General features: G+C 36.8%; 6 protein-coding genes across 6 annotated transcripts; 4 read left to right on the top strand and 2 right to left on the bottom strand.

Annotated features, from left to right (window-relative positions):
- Positions 1-172: 172 nt before the first annotated feature.
- C9374_011532 (uncharacterized protein) lies at positions 173-1,988 on the top strand (the record flags this gene model as incomplete). The annotated part of the gene is made up of 2 exons (XM_044687198.1): positions 173-940; positions 1,122-1,988. 2 exons carry the CDS (start codon positions 173-175, stop codon positions 1,986-1,988), a joined length of 1,635 nt encoding a protein of 544 aa, XP_044554701.1.
- Positions 1,989-2,140: 152 nt separating this feature from the next.
- On the top strand, positions 2,141-5,607 carry C9374_011531 (uncharacterized protein; the record flags this gene model as incomplete). Its single annotated transcript, XM_044687197.1, has 6 exons — positions 2,141-2,417; positions 2,528-2,617; positions 2,676-2,775; positions 2,869-3,125; positions 3,245-3,606; positions 3,745-5,607. 6 exons carry the CDS (start codon positions 2,141-2,143, stop codon positions 5,605-5,607), a joined length of 2,949 nt encoding a protein of 982 aa, XP_044554700.1.
- Positions 5,608-5,708: 101 nt separating this feature from the next.
- Positions 5,709-6,236, bottom strand: C9374_011530 (uncharacterized protein; the record flags this gene model as incomplete). The annotated part of the gene is made up of 1 exon (XM_044687196.1): positions 5,709-6,236. One exon carries the CDS (start codon positions 6,234-6,236, stop codon positions 5,709-5,711), a length of 528 nt encoding a protein of 175 aa, XP_044554699.1.
- Positions 6,237-7,711: 1,475 nt separating this feature from the next.
- Positions 7,712-8,464, top strand: C9374_011529 (uncharacterized protein; the record flags this gene model as incomplete). Its single annotated transcript, XM_044687195.1, has 1 exon — positions 7,712-8,464. One exon carries the CDS (start codon positions 7,712-7,714, stop codon positions 8,462-8,464), a length of 753 nt encoding a protein of 250 aa, XP_044554698.1.
- A 238-nt stretch (positions 8,465-8,702) lies between these two features.
- Positions 8,703-12,590, top strand: C9374_011528 (uncharacterized protein; the record flags this gene model as incomplete). The annotated part of the gene is made up of 2 exons (XM_044687193.1): positions 8,703-11,409; positions 11,551-12,590. 2 exons carry the CDS (start codon positions 8,703-8,705, stop codon positions 12,588-12,590), a joined length of 3,747 nt encoding a protein of 1,248 aa, XP_044554697.1.
- A 308-nt stretch (positions 12,591-12,898) lies between these two features.
- Positions 12,899-21,009, bottom strand: C9374_011527 (uncharacterized protein; the record flags this gene model as incomplete). Its single annotated transcript, XM_044687192.1, has 4 exons — positions 12,899-13,528; positions 13,592-19,831; positions 20,004-20,183; positions 20,452-21,009. 4 exons carry the CDS (start codon positions 21,007-21,009, stop codon positions 12,899-12,901), a joined length of 7,608 nt encoding a protein of 2,535 aa, XP_044554696.1.
- Between the last annotated feature and the right edge of the window lie 200 nt (positions 21,010-21,209).

Here is a 21,209-nt window from a genome sequence, read left to right as displayed (position 1 = left end):
TGATTCCACAACCTTACTCTTTGACCATTTTTTGCATTTGACAGAAAGATTCATCTTGTATCATTTACAGATCAACAAATGTTTTTAATATCAAAACGAGACAACTTGAAAGTGGTATCATGACTAAAACACAATGGAAAAGGTAAATTGTTTAATTACAAAATTAAAAAAAATGTCAACAAACAAAAGTCACAGGTTGATGTCTACATTGATAATCTCTCGCAAACATCCATCATCATTGTCCTCTTTGCTCATGAGGAAGATTCATTCTATCAATGATGATAGTAACAATGCTAGGCAAATGGATACATCGGATCATCAAAGGCTCTTCCATTTAAATTTTTCATCCCATCAAACCCATCAAGATCATCATCAACAACAAGCACCACAATCACATTCTTATTATCACCCACAGCATGGTTCAACAAATTATCAGCACAGGTATTATCCCGATTCTTCATCATCAACCGCCAATCATTTAAAAACAACTTCCGATGCAGGCTCTCAACTTTCTCCCATCGTAGTACAACATTTGATTCAAGATATCCATTCGGAGAGACGAAAACGTAGACGATCAAACATGATAATTTTATTCTTATTGATCGTGTTGGGTGTTGTTTCTTTTGAATATTGGAAATTGTACGAAAAGTTTAATCAGAGAATGAATTTTGAAGATTTAAACAAATTATTCAGGAAAGATCCATCTGTATTGCCAGAAGGAATTCCAGCATGGATCAGTGGCATTCTTCCGAAAAAATCAACAACTAGTAATGAAGAAGAGGGTGAAATCAAGAGCAATGTCGATCTTAATTCGGAAGAATTGAAAAAGTGGATACAAATTGCAAAAAGCTTGAAACAAGAACGTGAATATAACGATTGTATTCGAGTTTTGGAAAATATTTTGTGGAAATATCCATCATCTTTTGTGGCGAGAGAATTGGTAAGTGGTGCATTTTGGTGTGCATTTGTGGTTGACATGAACGTTTATTGTTGTTGTTGTTGTTACACAATGAACATGATCATAACCATATTGCATTGCTGACTTGAAACATGAATTTTCACTTCTCAATGAACACGATCGAACAACACAATCATTTATTATTTTCACACCATTCCAACAGTATGGTCTTGTGCTATTGGAGAAAGGACTTTACCGATCAGCATTGAAACAATTTGAACAGTCTATAATTTATGCTAATTCTCCAACCTCAGAAGCTTCATGCTACAATAATATGGGTGTCTGCTTTTCAAGATTGAAACAACACAAAGAAGCTGTGATAGTTTATGACAAGGCCATACAAACTGCTCCATTCGACGCTAAAAATCGAGGACTGTACTTCTTCAATAGGGCCATTTCACATCAACACAATGGAGATTATCAATTGGCCATTAATGACTACTCTCGTTCAATCGCATGGGAAGAAGGATCAGAACAAAATGCGAGCTCTCTTGCAAAAAAGTACAAACAACGTGCCTCATGCTACTTTTTAATCCAACAGTATGAAAAATCTGAAAAAGATTACTCGCAATGCATTCTCTACGAGGAGCAAGACAAGAATGCAAGTGTCAATCATAGAGCTGAAACTTATTTTTTGAGAGCCAATGATTATAGAAAGCTCAAAAATTACACATCGGCTCTTGCTGATCTCGATCGAGCCATTGAGCTCAAGAAAACAGATGCTGCCTTATTCCATGCTCGAGCTGTTTGCTATAGAAAACTAGGAAATTATGAGAAAGCTTTGGAGAATCACACCATGGCTCTCAATTTGAAACCTAATTCTTCTAAATATAAGGATAGCATGAACAAGACGTCACTCTTATTACAACAAGAACGTGCTTCATCGCCTCAACGTCAATCTCCCACATCCGATGATTCATTGATTTCTGCCAACACTGTTTCGACATTAAATGTCAACGGTGGCAACACAACCAACCGTATCACAAGTAACAATACTACCATTGTTCCAAGTGGTGATGTGAATAAATAATCACTTAATTCTCACACAATAACCATCTCTCTCATAATTGAGAATCATGATCGTGTCGTCTCAAAAATGACAAGTGTCACCAATCATCAACAAAAAAATTCAAAACTTTTCCTTCCGCACACAACAACATCATCCCTTCTCACTCGCTCTATATGCTCTCCAAACTCAAAGACTCCTTCAAAAAGAAGTCCAATAACAACAAGAAGGCAGGAGATTCTTCTTCTTCATTCGATTCTGCTTCGGATCCTTCTCATGATCATTCCGTTGCAACCACATTGAGTAATTTGGCAAATTTGAATGATTCCAATTCTGCTGTGAATAGTGAGGCAAAAAAGAAAAGTGTTAGGAAGATTGAAAATGAAGGATATTTATTGATGCAATTAATTGGAGCAACAAATTTGAAAAGTGCGGATGTGAATGGATTGTCAGGTGAGTGAAACGATTATGAAAATTCATATATATATGGTAAAATGATTGTGAAAATTCATATATATTGATATATTGAATGACAATGAATGGTTGGTATCAAATTTGAACAGATCCATTTTGTTCGATTCGTGTGAAAAATTCGAGATTGAGTGAATCGGTTGAACAATTTCAAAAAACAGAAGTCATCAAAAAGACACTTGGTAAGTAGATTTAAGCATCATTTCGAATTGAATTTGATGATTACTGAATCATGGATAGATCCACGTTGGAATTCATTTTTCTTTTTTGATGTCATTGAGCTTGCTGATACTTTTGTTGAATTTGAAGTTTATGATTATGATCGGCTTTCAAAGAATGAGTAGGTATATTGGAGTAGATGTTCGTTTTGAATCATGTTAAATCTCTATTCACATGTTTGTTACAAAATTGACGTTTGACATTTATTTCACAGCTTATTGGGAGGATGTGCTTTCAAATTGTCATTACTAACTCCATATATTCAAACTGAACTATCCATAGGACTCGATACTCAAGGAAGTGTCGAATGCAGTTTAATGTACATTCCACAAAATACTTTTGGATTTCTCATGAAGAAATGCATTGAAACAAAATCTTTATATGTCGATAAGGATTTTCCTGGAACGATTACTTCGATTTGTTCGAACGAAGATTTTTTAAGAAATCGAGGAATTGAACCTTCTGCAGTTCGTATGTATGAAAATACTTTGTGATTGTTCTGAACTTGTGAATTTTTTTAACATTAATTACCCAATTTGGAAATTCAAATATTTTCACATTTTTGGTATTATTATTTATATAATCATCAGACTGGATGAGACCCAAAGATTTTTGTAAAGGAAGCTTAAAGCCAGAATTATTCTTGGCAGGTATTGAGCCAGCAGATATTCGTCAAGGACGAGTTGGAGATTGTTACTTTTTAGGAGCCATTGCAGTTGCAGCATTGCATCCCAAACTCATCAAAGCACTCTTTATTCCATCTGCTTACAATGAATATGGAATTTATCAAATTCGATTGTTTTATAATGGCATGTGGAGAGAAATCATGATCGATGATTATGTACCCATGATTGTTTCAAACAAGATTGAAAGTAAGACACGAAGTAATTTTGCACCCTTGTTTGCAAGATCAATCGATATTGAAGAATTGTGGGTGATATTATTAGAAAAGGTGAGTTGTAATCTCAATAATTTCACACCTAATGCTCTCATTGAATTAATGCTTATCTTTAATATCTCAATAATTTCACACACACAATGGTAAACTCTCACTGAAATCCATGTGTCACTTCTTCCATCTCAAATATAGGCCTATGCCAAACTTCATGGTTCCTACGAAGCGATCGAAGGTGCTCATTCCATTCGTGAAGCGTTCGAACACTTGACAGGAGGTTGGAGTGACGCCATCGATCTCACTCCCTACTCGGAAGGCAAAAAAGACACCACTGAACTCTTCAATTCCATGCTCGAATGGAAAAAATGTCGTCACCTCATGGCCACTTCCACCGCCAGTGATTCTGATTTTGATTTTGAAAATACTCTCATTCCCAACGAGCATGGCATTGTTCCAAAACATGCCTATTCCATTCTCGATGTTCGTTTCATTTCAAAAGAAGATTCTCCTGAAGGAATTCCCTATCGCTTAATTAAATTAAGAAATACTTGGGGTAAAACTGAATGGCTTGGAAAATTTAGTGACGAATGGGAAGGATGGACCGATACATTGAAACGACGTTTGAATTTAGTGAAAAGAGACGATGGTGCTTTTTGGATGGGAATTGAAGATTATGTTCAACAATTTAATTATATTTATGTATGTCGAGTACCCATTACGAAAGAAGTGACAGGAACCGATGGATTTATGAAGGAAATTTCAGCATTACCAATTTCGAATTCGATGGATTCCACAGATGCCGCTACAAATTCCACACTGAAAACTTGTTGTTCCAATCGACATGAATATATTTTCTACGACAAGAAGGGAGGAGCATGTGAGTGGAATCACAAATTATATCAAAATGCTGGAGGACAAGCTTATTTTAAGGATACATTTTTCCAAAATCCTCAATTTCGACTTTCTTTGGAATTACCCAATGACGAGGGAGGAAGTGGAAATAATTATTGTGGAGAAGAACACTCCCCACAAACACCTGTCACTGATCGAAAATTGTCCAAAGAACCATCGACCGCGTCCTCCTCGTCCTTGTTATCATCCAAAGAATCCATGGTTCGAGTCATTCTCAGTATTCGATTATTGGAAGAAGAATTGCCTTTAAATTCTTCTCAGGAAACTTCTGGAACGACTCCAATGCGAAAACGTCACGCAGCCGCTGCATCAAAACCTAATCCTATTGGACTCTATATTTATAGAAATCGAAAAGCAGTGAAAACTGGAAAATTTGGAATGATGGATTTTCCTTCTCAAAAATTGGATTTTATTGGAGAAACTTCATTGAAAAAACTGTCACGCGATGCCATTGAAATTTATTTACCTCGCCCCAATGTGAAAAAATATGAATTGGAAAAGGCAGAGGGTTTGCATGATTATACGATTGTGGCGTGTCGATGGTATCCTCAAACAGAGGGATCGTTTGCAGTTCAAGTGTGTTCGGATTACAAATATGTGACTTTTGAATCGTTGGAGAGTAGTGGTGGTGCTGGCACTTCCAATACTAATGGCTCCTCAGCAAATTTCTTTAAAAAAGTCATTAAGAGTGAATGGAATGGAAATGATTCGTGTGGAGCGCACTGGCAAACATCAACATTTAGTACGAATCCAAAGTTTTTATTACAATGTTTACCTTCCTCTTCACCCAGTGATACAGAAGATAACTCGAGTGGAGAATTCTTGAAAAATCCAGTGAATTTCTATGTCGAGTCTGAAAATGCAAAAATTCCCTTCTTCCCGTATGTGATTTCATTGGCCAAATTCAAGAAATGGATGAAACAATCGGTGCCACAACCTCTCACCAAAGAAGAATGTGCATTGTTCCCACCGAACGGAAATGAATTTTTCACGATCCGTTCATCGTTTGATTGTGAATTGGCCACTCGTCGTGATAAACCCGTTTCCTACTTGTTGATTATGGGAACACCTTACAAGATGAGTGGTAATTTTACTGTGGTGATTAAGAGTCAATATGAAATTACAGCTGAACAGGTGACACTTTAGATACCCATGTTTGCAAAGATTTGAAAATTTTAAATGTGTGAGCTCACTGTTCAGGACACTTTATTGTAAATCCATTTCAACTAAACTACACACTCTCACATTTAAATTGCCTTCACAGACAAATTGAACTTGTCCACATAGGTCTTTCTACATGGCATCTCTTCAATAGTTCCCAAATTACGATTGAATGGAGTCCATACAGGCTCAGCCATAGTCTCCAAAAACAAACGCATGGCAATTGCATACTTCTTCTCATCCAACGTAAATCTATGATAAATTCCTGCAGGAAGAACCAACAAATCACCAGCCTCCACATGAATTCTGATCCATTCATCTTGTTTATCTCGGACATCGAAAATTCCACTTCCATCAACAATATATCTAATTTCTTCAAATTCATGAACATGTTCTTCAAAGAATTTTGGTAACATTTCATCAATATTTGGCATCTTTTCTTTAAACAAATAGACCATGGAACGATGTCCGTATCCACGTTCCTTACAAATTTCTTGAATACGGCCTTCATAATCGTGATGATCAATGTAGGTATACATGACTCCGATGGTTGATTCCAATTCTTCCAAAGATACTGATTTATCAGCTTGTTCCAAATAATAGGCTCTCACCATTTTCTTTGATATGGTTCAGTGTGCGTGTCGGTTGATGATGATGAAATATTTTTTTCTCTCGGAAAAATTGTAATCCATATAATGTCTTTACGAAATTAAGAGTGACACACAGTGGTATAACCGAGCCAAAACACTCCAGCGAGTTTGTTGGCGAGTTGGCGAGGGTCTAACACAAAAGGGGAGTTGCGTTGAACCACACTATGACCTTGCACTAAAAGCCATCAACTACTTGTTGCAGTGACAGTACCGACAGTGGTAATGTGGAAGACGTCAACGTTTCTTGATGCATCATTTGAGTGCTTTTGTTTATGTACTTTATTGCACAACAACTCTTGCCTCAATTCCAACCGAGAGGGTGTATGCCTTGTAAAGCTTTAGGCAGGTCCGCCCGGAATTGCATAACGATTTTTGGGAAAATACAAATAGAACATGCAGAACATTTGCAACTCGCTAGAACAACAATATTTGGATGAAGCATGATAATAAGGGACTAATAAATGGCAGCAACAACAACAACAACCGATGAAACTTGAAAATAAGGGACTACTCAATAACAAGCCGTGAGGGGCAGAAGTATGGAACGGATCACGATTACGAGCGGGTGGGTGATGAATACAGTGATACTTCTTCTGATGAAGAGTCTGATGAGTCCTAGGAAATGGCATCATTGGTTCGTATTGAATCTCTCAAAAGGGCATCATTGGTTCGGAAGAGGGCCCTTTCAAACCTGCAGCCGCAGCAAACAGCCGAAAAGGACGGCTGCCAGCTCCTGCTGACTTCCCAAACTTTGTGGAAATCCAGAATCCGGATGTTTTTGGCTTTAAAACGAGAAAAATTGTTAAAAATAAAAATGCAAAGCAACAACAACAATTCCGGACAAGCCTTGGCATGTTATCCTTGAACGAAATGAATTCAAATGTGGAGCTAGACAACCAATCCACATCAACTTACACCCACGAAACGAATTCTGATCTTCATCTTCTCTATGACTATCTTACCGATATAAAATTCACACCATCAGACATCAATTCAGTAATTCGTATTTTTGAAGAAAATGCTATCAGAAGCATTGTTTGTTCTAACTTTTATTTGATGATGAAGAGATCATGTCATTTGCACTTCCAAAATCCATCATCAAAGCAGTGATTTCTTTCCGAATGCAACCCGAAAATGATAATCCAAACCAAAGATTTCACGTAAAAACAAGATTATGACTGAAGATGATGTCAAACAAATGTTCATAACAAGAGAGCTTTGTGGAATCGCTCGCATCTTCCTCAAAGAAAAAGAAACAAATCATAACAATACTGACATCGAAGATGATGATGAGTCAATTTATAGTTCGACTTCAAGGTAGATAAATTGTCATTATCCATTATTGTTGTTATTAATGATCGGTTTGTGTTTGACAATGTATAGAGTTCAATCATCACCCAACAACAGAGTGTTTTTGCCTTTTCAACTGCAAAGAATATATGATCGAGAATTTTTATGGAGTGGCTCGACAATATTGTGGCTCCAACACCAATCTGAACGCTGAAAATTTCTTGAATGCTCTCAATAATTTGTTAAGTGCCTTAATTGTTGGCTTACAATTCAACAAAGAGAAAGATCAATCCACAAGATTACTATATGAGTATTATTGTTGCTTCCCATCACCAGAACATATTAATTATATTGTTATTGGTGAATTTGAAAGAGCATGTCGCACTTATGCCATGCTTTCAGATACTGAATATGAAGCTCCAACCATTCATACTCTATTGTTTAATTTGAATATACCTGGTATTGAAGTTTTACTTACAAAAGAATTCAAATTGAAACAATATTCGAATAATGACATTATGGAATTCGATAAATTGGAGCAGCAATGGGACAGAACACATCAACCACACAACATGCTGCAAAATTTCAAAAACAAACAATCCAACGCACATATCACCATTGGAGGAATTACCTATCACAAACAACAAATTGAAAAACCAGAAGCAAATCAGACTCTCAATTCCGAATATTTAAGCATTGGTGATTATGTTCTCCAATTAGATGAAAACAATCATGTCTACATCAATTTGGCCAAATTAAGCAAATCAAACAGTGGACAAAAAGGAATAAGAAGAACAAAAACCTTTGCCTGGATGGACGTTTCTAAAGATTTTACACAATATTTTAAGAACCGTCATTGTGGAGAACGGTTTTTTAGTAAGCAAAATAAACTGATCACCTAATCAAAATCCTACCTCAGCCGCAAAAATCCTGTTTCAATGCCAAAGGATTCTGTTGATGGTATCTGAAAATAATTTCGGCAGCGAGGACTATCCTGGCTGAATGGCTGTTTGCTGTGGCTGAAGGTTTGAAAGGGCCCTCGTTCGGAAGGCTTGCTGTTGTTCATTATCATCACCAACCAACCCAAACGATAGAAAATATTTATTATTATTAAGGATATTTTAAAAAAAATAATTCATCATGAACAACCAGAGTCGTGAGGAGAATAATTCAAACAACCCTCGTTTCACCTCCTCCCATCATCCATTCCTTCAACCTATATTCCCACCAAATCCCAATCTTTTCACTCAACAAAATCCATCCTCTCAACCAATTTTCCCTCCAAATCCCGCCATTTTCTCCCCAAATCTCTCTTTTCAACCTGGATTTCCTCCACCATGGATTCCTTTAAATCCCTTCTCTCCTCAATTATATCCAATCATTCCACCATTTCCTCCAAGAATTTCAGAGCAAACATCAACAAAGGACCAAGAATCACCCAAGTTGGAACATGTTGACAAGTCTATCAACCCCCTCAAATCACCCAATCCTACCAGAGAAATTGAAAAAACCTTTCAAAATTCAAAGAGGGTCTTGGCGATAAAAGAGCAACCACAAATGATATACAAGCATCCTTATCAAAAACGTTCCATGATGGAACGTATTGATAAATGGCGTAAATTGAAAGGCGTTGGTGGTTTTGGTGGTTTTTTTATCCCTCCATACATACCAATGGCGCAAATTAAATTTTCGCCATGTGATCACACTTTGAGTGATCATTATAAGTGTGAGGAAGAAAGAGCAAAGAAAAAGAAGAAGGTTGCTTCTCATTGGCAGAGATTGGAAGTATTGAAAGACGTATCTACTGTTGATAAATTTGGAGACTTATTAAGGACTGCTTATTTGGAGCGTGGAATTAGTATTGAACCTCTCTCTCTCGATCAAGGAAAAGCATACGCAACCCAAGAACATTATATGTTGTTATTTTTAAAACAATTCAATATGGAATGGAGCAAGATTGGTACATTCTTTTTTGATAGATCCATCAACTGGTTGAAGAAAAAGTATAAGAAATTGAAAAGAAAGATTAATCGTGCCAGATTGGAAGGAGCGTATGATGCTTCATATGCAACAAATTTTATCATTCAATGGAGTGTCGATGATTTAACCTTTTCAGAATTCACTAATAGTAACACCTTTACCTCTACTGTATCGATAACTTTTCCAGAAACATGGACCAATTCTGACCATTACCAGAAAATGATTATGAAACTTGGTCAATTAAGTCCATCCAAACCCTTACCGTTAAGACAAGCACAACCATCATCGAACAAGTCCAATGTATCAACGACTCCAGGAGAACCTTATTCACAGTCGGAAGAGGATTTAATTGTGACATCCTTGCGGAAGGGAATGAATTTGGAACAAATTTACCGAGATTACTTTACACACCGAACATTTCAGTCGCTGAAAAATAAGGTTCGACGGTTAAGAAAAAGGCAACTCTATCACAAACAGCAACCAACGAAGAAGAGATTGAATAAGAGAAGGATGGTTCCTAAAACCACTGCTTCGACTGATTCAAGGGAGTTAAGAAAACCGTTTTGGCATGATGATACGGTTGATCGTTTGAACAAGACTTGTCCCGTGTCATGTTTTGCCAAGAATGGTACGAAAATACCGACCCAAAGTTGGTTTACCCTCTCCGTTCGCCAACGATGTCCATCCACAAAACCACCTCCGAGCAAGAAGGAATTGGTAGAAAAAGTGTGGAGTAAATCAGAAACTTGGAAAAAGACGCCATGTAAGTGTGGAAATTCCAAGGTTAAAAGGACAGTCTGCTCGTTCAACGGACGCAAGTTTGGGTCAGAAAAGAAGAAGCTTGTTCAGGAATTCAAGGAAGTATCTGCGTTGGAGGAGTCTTTAACAATGCTTCAAGAGAACGAAGTGAGTTCATCCACGACTGCTGAGAATGAAGTGAGTTCATCTGTGACTGCTGTGAACGAAGTGAATTCATCCACTACTGCAGAGAATGAAGTGAATTCATCTATGACTGCTGAGAATGGAGTCAATTCATCCACTACTGCTGAGAATGAAGTGAGTTCATCTATGACTGCTGAGAATGGAGTCAATTCCTCCACTACTGCGGAATCAAAGGAAAAAGCTGATGACACTATCGAGAAATTGCTAAAACAAATTTACACCTCCTTCTCAATCTCAAACGAAGACAATTATTTTGTGAGAACAAAGAAAGTGAGATTGAAACTCACCTCAGAACAAAAGAAGGTCTTTGAAAGATTTTTCTTCAATTCTAACCATGCTTATAACGAAGCATGTCTCCTCTATTTCATGTTAGAGCAAAACAAGGGAAAAACACTCCTTACCACCACAGAAGACGATTACTTTAAAATTTTGAAGAATCCCCAAACCAACCTGAGATTCAAACAAACTAGGTGGCTATGGGATCAAGAGTTGAAACATTGTCCAGCAGATATTAAATTGAACGCTGTGAAAGACTTTGTCAAGGCTGAGAAAATTACTAGATATAAAAACAAACAAGCAGCAGAAAAGGAATCCAAAGAGGCTGCTCGAAAGGCCAAAAACCAATTTTTTAAAGATGTTCAAAAAGGAAAGAAGGAGATGATTACTGATGAGGAAATGAACGAAAGATTTAATCCCAAACATTTTACTCGACAACCTCGTGAATTCGAAATGAAAGGACGAAGCAATCAACATCCATATCAGTCGTTCAAGGTGACAAACATTTCATTATCACAGGAAGGAGTGTTGTTAAAACCTACCTTTTTTAAAGGGAATGAAAGTGCATGTCCTTCCAAGAAATCTACGGATCATCTTTTGAAATTTTATTATCCTGCAAGAGCACGAAAGTGGTTAAAGGAAGAGATTGGTATGTATATATATGTATTTCGATTTTACTTACATGTGATTTGAATCCCTTACATGAATGTGATTGATTCATGTGATTGGAACTTTTCTGAATTCTAATTTTTCCATGATCCGTCTGCCCATCGCCTACCCAAACAACAAGACAACAAAAAATTTTCACACGAGACAACCTTTGTACGAGAAAGAGGTAGATATTTTGTTTGCCTTCCAGTCCGTTATCACAAAGCTTTAACTCGACAAGAATACCAACGGTTTGATAAAAGCTTTTACGAGTCCAATTCGAACAGTGGAATTGAATATGACACGATATTTCTCAAGAACTGCCCACAACCTTCTCAAGATGAACTCAGAAAGGAATACATTGCATTGGATCCAGGTGTTCGATGCTTCATGTATGGTTATGATAGTAATGGAGACGCGTTGGAATTTGCCGCTCAAGGAGAAAACACCATACTCTTTTCCCTTTCTCTAAAGCAAGATCAGCTTAGGTCGGAAATTGCCAAGAACAAATTTCTAAAATACAATTCTCGGCAGGAACGAAAATTTTATAAGGGTTTAAGAAAAGCCTTAAAAAAGAAGATTAGAAGGCTGGAAAGCAAAATTAGAAATAAGGTGAATGATATGCATAACAAAATTATTGACTATTTAACTTTCCACTATTCTGAAATTATAATACCTGAATTTAATGTCAAGGCCATGATTGCTAGAAAACAAAAACAAAGGAAGCGTCAAGGAAAAGAAGATACCACGTGTCAAGGACAAGAAGGTTATACTAATGGCCAAACGGAGAATATGGATGTGCGAACAGAACCTCTTGTTGCATCGTCTTCACCATTCGAAGGATGGGAATCAAGGGACACCACCACAAGTGAAACCACCACCAACACTTCCGAACGGGTTGGAAGAAAAATTACTAGAAAAACTGTTCGCCAAATGTTGCGATTTAGACACTATGATTTTCGAATGAAACTCTTGCAAAAGGCAGAAATGCGTGGATGCAAGGTACATGTTGTCACAGAACAATATACATCGAAAACGTGTGGAAAATGTTCAGTGATCAAGGAAGACCTTTATGGAAGCAAATGGTTTCATTGCAATCATTGTCACTTCCACATCCCTCGTGACGGTAATGGAGCAAGAAATATTTTGATCAAGAATTACCATCATTTATTACATTGGTAAGTTGAAGAGACAACTAAAATGATACATCATTCGGGCCATAGATCTATATAATAATAACTATGTGATTATCATTCTGTCAAGATGATAATTCCGTCTCTCGTGTGAGAGATGAGTATGTGATCGGAGCACTTTAAAACACCAAAAAATCATTGTTATCATTGATGGAGTATGGTGTGCTCTCCGAGTAAGTTGTTGTTGTTGTTCATTATTTTTAACGCGTGTGACTTTTTAATTTTGTAAAATATGATGTAAAATAATTTAGACAATAATATTCATATGAATTTAATACAATATATACTGGAACAGACTCACAAATAATCCAAATTCGAATAGTCATCCATATGTGCTCGATGATGAGAACCAGGGACACCGTTGGACGCACTTCGACTGTTTTTCGAGTCCATTAAGGAATTCACAATTTCATCATCCTTACTCATGTACGAACTAAATCGTTTGTGATGTTGTAAGGCATGTTGTAAACTTTCAATCTTGAATGCTTGATCTTTGAGAGTGGCATTTTCTTTTTGTTCCACCGTTTCATCTGATTCTGCTCTTTCCAAAGTCATGGAACGAAGCGTTGGAAAGAAGGTAATGTATTGTTTGTTGGCCAACTCTGCCACGTATTGTTCAATACCAGTATATTCGCTGGGATCCTTATTTTCTAAATAAATTAAATAAAAGACATAATTCCACATGTTGTGTTCGTGTTTGATGTGACCTTCGAAACTAATGCCTTCATTGGCTCGAACGTCAAATCGTGACTTTTTGTGTGAACAAATAAAGCAACATCCAGTCTTTTCTTGTTCCAATTCTGCTTTTTCTTCTCTTCTTTCGCTAAAACTGTCAAGCACAATACCAAAGACAACGTTCACTAACAAAATGATAATCAGTAGTGAAAAGTACAAGTCAATAAAGATACGAGGTACATCAAGAGGATACTGTTGATGGCAATTGGTAAATTAAAATTTGAGAATAAAATAAAAGAAGAACAACACACTTACAGCATCAGTAATATCTTCCCAAAAACCACCACCTCTCAATCCATAGTTGAGAATGGACATGAAACATGTCAAAGTTTCTGTACACACAATGGTATTGTTGAACTTGAATTGGTCATATTTGAAGCTAAACATCAAGAAGGTGTGTAACAATACCGAGAAGAGTGTCAATACGGCAGTGTATAGTAACTTTTCATAGTTTTGACCGATAGCAAGAATAATGTCAAGCAATCCATCGGGTGAAAGAGCTATAATTTCAAACGTCAAGACAATATATGCAAGAGGCGTCACAAATATTCCAATCACAATCACCCAGAAGAATAAAATAATTCTCCAAATATATGGGTCTTGTAAAGCATACAGTAAAAAGTTATAAATGAAACGGTTCGTTTTGGTAATATCGTTCCAATTTTCATCCTTTTTCAGCTTAAATTTCTTCTTAATATTCAAAGTGAGGAAGAAATACAAATAGATGGCAGAAAGACCAATATTCAACCCTAGCAAAATGAGCCCTAACGTTTCAACAATGATTCCAATAGCTAAATAATTATAATTGTTTCGATAGAGTGGGCTCTGAGTAGTCAATGGCACTCCTGGTACAATGACAGGTCCAGAAATGACATCAAATTGTTTTGTGTACGTTGCAAGAACTAAAATGTTAATCACAACGGCCAGTAAGAAGACACCAAGTCGAATATGATACCAGTACTTTTCAGTGAGCTTCCAACCACGTGCATTGAAACTATTTGGATTGTCCATGAGATTCTTCAAGTGAGCCATTTCCACACGAGCGATTTGGTAGGTCCAATCGAAGAGGGATTTCACTTTTGTTTGAGGTGAGCTTCTATCACACGCCTCAACAAATTCGTCTTTGGTGGTTTCTTGTAAATGCCTACAACGTTTCAAAACCTTGAAATGCACCTTTTCCAACACATTGTCACGAACAACTTCAATCGTTCCAACCTTTGTGTTGTAGTATTTGAGCCAAACTTTACCAGTTTCATCGACTTGATCCACACTCTTCTCATTCGAATCCAAATATTCTGAGGAGATGATTGAAAAATCAAAATCTAAATATTTGAGCAAAATGAAAATGGAAATACCAATATTGTGAGCTTTTCTGAGAGCTTCTTTGAGCAGTTCTGGCTTCTTTTCAATGGTTAAAATTCTGGTCAATTTGGTTTTAAAGGCCACGTTTCCTTTTCTAAATATTACCATGAGTTTGCACAATGCTTTGAAATCAATGGTTTTCTTAATATAATTCTTTGAGATTTTGTTTCCACCTTCAAGCATACTGGTAAGAAGAATGATAATTTTCTCTAATAATTCAAGTTCATGATCCAATACATCCAAATGATAATCGACGTCATCAATCTGAATGATATTGTCATCAGGAACTTCCATAATGTCTCCATCTTCAGGATCAAGAACCTTTCTCGCTAAAATTTCATTAATCACAGCCAAGAATCTTGTCGAGGAGGCCAATTCAATCGAAGTTTCAATACACGGTCCCTGGATCATTTCATTGAGAGTGTCAAATGCCTGAATAAAGTTATCAACACTGTCATTACTCAAATACTTGAACAAGCTAATGACATAGTCGACACATTCGGAAACCAAGTTCACAGGAACCGAGTTGAAAGGTTGATTATATAACATTTGTTGATTGGGTAAAAAGTGACCTTCGCAAAGTAGTTTCAAGAAAAGTAACACATCTTTTGCCTGACTGTTGTCTTTGCGGCTGCTAAACATGGAAGAAGTGGTACTTCGTTTTCTGAGGGAGAAATGTTCCTTGACTTCGTAGGTCGATTGACGTAGTCGGTTTCTAATGGCCACAAAGAATGATTCATAGCTTCCACTACTGACAATGGTGTTCACAACTTTACGAGTCTCCACGGAATTTAACATTTCATGAGAGAGTTTAAGGGCATGTGAAACAATGTCATACTCGGCAGTGAGTAATTGTAAAACGAGCTCTGGAATACCAGTATCAACAACGAACTCGGGTTTCTGACCTTTGATGGCATACTTGATGGTTTCAACTGCACCCACAAAGGTTTCAACCAAATCTTTGGAGATACCAATGGTCATGATTCTTTGCAGAACCTCAATGAGACATTTAAAGTGACCTCCATATTGTTCCACGAACGACTTGGCAAGTTTTGAGAAAATGGCCTCACTACTTTGGAAATGTAATGTTTCAATGAATGCCTTGAAACGTTTAGCATCTTCATTTCCAGCATTGATGGTCAGGGCTGGATTGAGAACAGAGTTGGGTGATAGCACTGTAATGGCTCTATTTTTCTTGAGCTCTTTAAATTTCGTCTCAATAGAAATGGGTAATGCAGCTCTTGAACGAATTTCCAAAATACAATCACTGATATCTTCTCTGTATTTAGGATTTGCTGTGAACGTGTAGAGTTCAATTAATTGTGTAATAATGTCACTGATAATTTCACTAATATTTTCTGCAGAGTCTTTGGATGCAGATTCTTTCGAAAAGTAGTTGGCAAAATAATTTTTCAATAGAGGTACTACGATGGAATAAATGTACTTTTCGCTCACGTAAAATTCGGTTTCAATATCGTCATCGTCTTGAGGGAGGTCGTTCTTTAGAGGTGGAAGTTGATAGGTAATGTCTCTTTCTAACTTGCACGTGTTTCTACCTTTACAACTCACATAATATTTGATTTCTTGTGAAATACGCTTAAAGAGTCGCCAAATAGATGCATTGGTAAGAACATCATTTGATTTCTTCTCTGTGTTGATGTAGAGTTCGTTCATGAGCGACATGAGTGGATCTCTCACCAATGGAATCAAGTTCTCAGATATTAACAGTGAGAGACAATCTTCAAAGGAGAGAATGGATTGAATTTTCACTTCAGCCTCTTTCACAGTTCCCAAAGTACAATCACACAACAGATAGAGCATGTTGATGTGATAGTTGAGGAGAGAGCCAGATATCTTGTATTCCTTGTTTTCAATACGTTGCTTACGTTCTTCAATTCCAGCATCATCGTTGAATAAAACAATGATATCTTTTCGTTCAGTACTCAAATAAATGGCAATAATGTCCTGATTTCTCTGAATATTCGATGTACCAATTCGAGTAAGTACTCGTAAAAAGTTCAAATGCCACGACAATTTTCCAAGATCTCCAACCTTGTCAATATATTTGTGAATCAGTTTTTCATCAATATTCATCAAAAGATCACGATTGTCTCGAACTATTTCGCAAAGTAATTCACTCGTGTCCAATTTGTCAGAAAATATATTGATAAAGAATTGCATATGAGGGAAGAGCTCGACTTGATTCTCTGGATTGCCCCTCACAAATTCTGTCAATACCAACACTGCCTTTTGGAAAATATTGAATTTGATATTCTCAGGATAGGTTTTTGTGAGGCAGGTAATCATGAGTTCGTGAATTTGCAAATTTCTCAAAATACTCTGAGCAGACGGTCCATACTTTTTGGCATCAGATACAATTCCGTTCACTGTACTCTTAAATTCTTTGTATTCTTTGGAGTCGTGTTTGCTTCCTGAGAATGTTGCATTGTTTACCAAGTTATTGAGCTTGTTATAATAATTGAAAATGGTTTCATAGGATTGAACAAGTTTTGGAGAGGTGAGTAATACTAGACGTTCCAGGTTATTCTTCAACTCAATCTCTTGCATGTGTGATCTCAATAACATTTTGAGAGCCTTAATTGGAGTTTCATTGTTTTTATACTGTAACAATGAAAGCATGGCTGGAATAAAGTTATGCTCTTCCGAATCAAATTGGAAGAATGGAATCTTTTTGCTTTTTTCTTCGACTCGGGAGAGAATAGTGTCCAAATTAGAAGTATTATCGACATCTTTTTCTTTGGCGCTGTACACATCCAGATACAATGAAATACGCACGTCAATTCTCATATCTAAAACATAGAGGATAATGTCACTGATTTTGTTCTTGATTTTGATGATGGTTCTATTACTCTCAGATTCAATAAAGTGTTCTTCTCCAACATTGTTCGAGTTCAACATTTTGAGTAATGAGTTTACAATGCCAGAAATTTCTTCTTGGTCCTGATAACTCTCGAGTTTCTTCTGTTCCAAATCGTCTCCATATGGATTATAAGCACGATACAGGAATAGCTTGTAACAAATCTTGATCAGTTGATAATTGAAAGACTGATCGGATTGAGGTGAAAGTTTTCGATTACCGGCTACGAAAAAGTGTCCATGAATAAAGTCTTTGAGTTTCTTGTGACGAGCTCTGTATTCCTCGAATGACGTTGATTTGATATGAGCTCCTGTGGCAAGCCATTTTCTAGTGAGTTTGATGGCAGGTTGTTCCTCAATTCCAATGGCGTCCACATACAAATATTCCATGAGATTTGCAAAGGCAGACCGAATCGAGAGAGGTGCTTTAGTGTCTTGGATACATTTCAAAACTAACTCGTAGGGAAACAATTGTTGAATAAAGGGAATTGCAAGACTGTTTTTTCCTGAGCACAACGAAGCAAAGAAACGAATGGAAGTGAGCATGAAAATAAAATGTTCCGTCTCGCTAAAACTCTTCAATGATTTGCTTTCTCCTGTAGATGGTATTTTCACAACAGGGTCATCCTTCTCAATGCTCGGAATAATGAAGAGATTTGGATTCTTTTCGAGAGCATTTTTCAAAAGTGACACCAAATCATTTTGGTTCTTTTGAATGGGTCTCTCTTCACATTTACACAAAATGTTCAACAAGTCCAAATAGAGTGGGTTTCTTTGATCACTTTCCACAAGTAACTTAAAGAACCCTTCAATTTGTTTTTGAGTAATACTATTCAACAGTTCCATATTGTCCTTGATCATTCCAATGAGAAGTTGTGTGTTCGTGTGACCAATGGTTGTTGAAAAGTCTTTAGCTGGATGTAAAACAACACTCGAAGATTCTCCTAAAATATGGTTCTGCAATTCATGGAAATACTTTTCAAATACGTATAAACTGTTGGAAACATGCAAGAGAGTAATTTGTCTAATGGAACGGAAACTGTACTGATACAATTGATCCCATTTGTCCTCTTTTCCAAAAATATTCATCGACTCTTGAATAATATTCATGATGATATCAATCAGACCAATATCTCTGAATGCAGACTGCCTGTCAGGATATGGAATACCTTCTCTTTTCATGACATCTTGCTCTCCACTTTCCGTACAAAAACGAATCACAAACCGCAACATTTCTAAAACGGATTCAATGTCACTTCTTTGAGGTTGTTGTGTCGATGATTTTTTGAGCATCTTTCTAAAATTTCCAATTATTCTAAAAACTTGATTCACAACATAAAAATCTTTCAATTCTTTCTCTGAAGACATGCTGACAGAAAAGACATCTGTTTCTTTTTTTCTGTATTCGAATGAAAGATCCACAAAAAAGGAAGAATCTTTCAACATGGCCAGTGTTGGAGACATGGAAGCTCTTCGAGAAGAAGATTTAGAATCACTCCTAAACATACTTCCACTTCGTGAAGTAATAATGTCCTTTGTTGATCTTTCGGAAGCATGAAGCCATGTATCTGTTTTCACATGCCTAATTCTTACCAAGTTACGTCTTTCAATCGGTTGACCGTATCCGACAGCATCAGAAGCTCCAACTTCCGGCGAATGGAATGTAAAAAGTGTGTCATCGGTTGGCTCCTTTGTCAATGAAGGTCTCAACACTTGTTTAAGTCCTTTCTTAATTTTTAGCCAGCCACCAACACCCCGTGACGTAACGGAACCATTGTCGGATGCGTTTAGAGTGTCACTGCTCTTTTGATCTATGACATCAGTTTTTTGAACTGTTAAATAACATCCTGTTGGTAAGTGTTTGAGCCTGAATGGTACGCTATATCTAGCAAAACCACCACGGAATCGGTCTGAATTTTCAATTTCAAAAAGAGAGCAAATGGAAGAAAGAGCACTCTTATCTGTAAATAATTTGATGTGTTCATGATGTTGAAAAATGTATCCTTCTGCATCTTTGTGGAAGAGTCTAATAACGTCACCAATCTTTAACAATGTTTTGGAGAGATGGGCAGAGTATGGAGAAAAAAGATTAATTCTCCATACATTGGAAGAATTGGACGCAGTTGCATTCACTTCATTTCTATTATCTCTGTTCACTACTGGCTTGTTGTACACGAGTTGTGAACAGTGGAGTGTATGCTTTGACTTTTCATTAAATAGAATGATCTTATCAGAGAGACGAACAGGTTCATTCTCCTAAGTTAATAATTTGATTTGAAAAATATTTAAAAATAAAAACATTGTTTAAATGCACGAGGTGGCGAAAACGATTAAAATTTCGTGTAAATGGTTCAACGAAAGGTATTTGCCATTTTTCGTGTGACCATCGGTGTGAGTGATTGTGAATCGAGAATAATCAAAAACTTACCGCTCTAAATTTGAAATGTGGTAAAATTTGAAAGAAGGTTCTACTTCCACTGCTAGCCAATGAAAGTCCAATGCAAGCTTTTTCAAGCTCTGCATTTGTTCGAAGTACTGTCAAATATTCCTGAGTTTCCAAATGCAAGAGCTGTATTCTAGCACCATAAGTGACAACTTTTCCAAGTTCCTAATTTTGCAGAAGTATTGGTAATTATATAATATTTAGTAAGTATAGGGCAAATCAATGTTGTGGAGAATGGATATGATTTCAGTGAAAATGATTTAAAAATTATTTTGAATAAAAATGACAAGTGACATTTAGCCACACACAATTGTGACACGCCACATTATTTGATGATGATGTAATGGGAATATAAAAATTCACATGCATGATATTATTCCACAAAAGTTCACATTATACCCACTAAAATTAATTCACAAATACAACCACATACCCTTTGAGCTTCAATTTTGTTTTGTTGCTCCTCACGTTGCATCTTGGTTTTGAGTCTTTTCGATTCCAAACTCTTTTCTGCATTGGTGTTGACCATGGCAGCCACATTTCTCCCGAACCTAGCTGAAGATCTCCTCGAGGAGGCAATAATTTCATGTATGCCAGTTGTTGTGACTGTTTTCATTTCCATAAATTCATTGTATCGTTTCAATGCTGAATAAGAACCACCTTTCATGACCATAAACAATGATTCTTTGAGAGGTGCTTTATAACTCTCTTGAAAATTGACACATCCACATCGAATGGGATTCAATCCACGAACAGAAATGTGAGATTTTTCATCCTCATACACCAATGAAAGAACATCTCCATAGTGTAGCACTTGATTATTGGTTGCTGCACTAGCCGTCGTTGATGATGATATTTCACTGACCGGAACCAAGACTGCTCCTCCTCCCGATCCAGCCGCTCCCAACATGACTGAATTTTGTTGAGAGCCTGATGATGCCGCTGCACGCGATGCATACATCAGGAGTGAATTCGTGCCCAGTGAGGACATGATGATGTGAGAATGTGGATGATGATGGTGGTGTTTGTATTTTTTTTTCGGATGATGCGAAATGTCATCAGTGATCAAGCCATAGATACAAGGACACCACTCGAGTATATCAATTAAAAACAATGACTATTGATGGCAGAATCATGATCGCTGGAATGTATGACCATCCAATGATTTTCATCTGTTCATCATCATCTTTT

The sequence above is a fragment of the Naegleria lovaniensis genome (genome assembly GCF_003324165.1).
Source record: "Naegleria lovaniensis strain ATCC 30569 chromosome Unknown tig004, whole genome shotgun sequence".
Classification (NCBI taxonomy): Eukaryota; Heterolobosea; class Eutetramitea; order Acrasida; family Naegleriidae; genus Naegleria; species Naegleria lovaniensis.
This window is presented reverse-complemented; position numbering and strand designations above follow the sequence as displayed.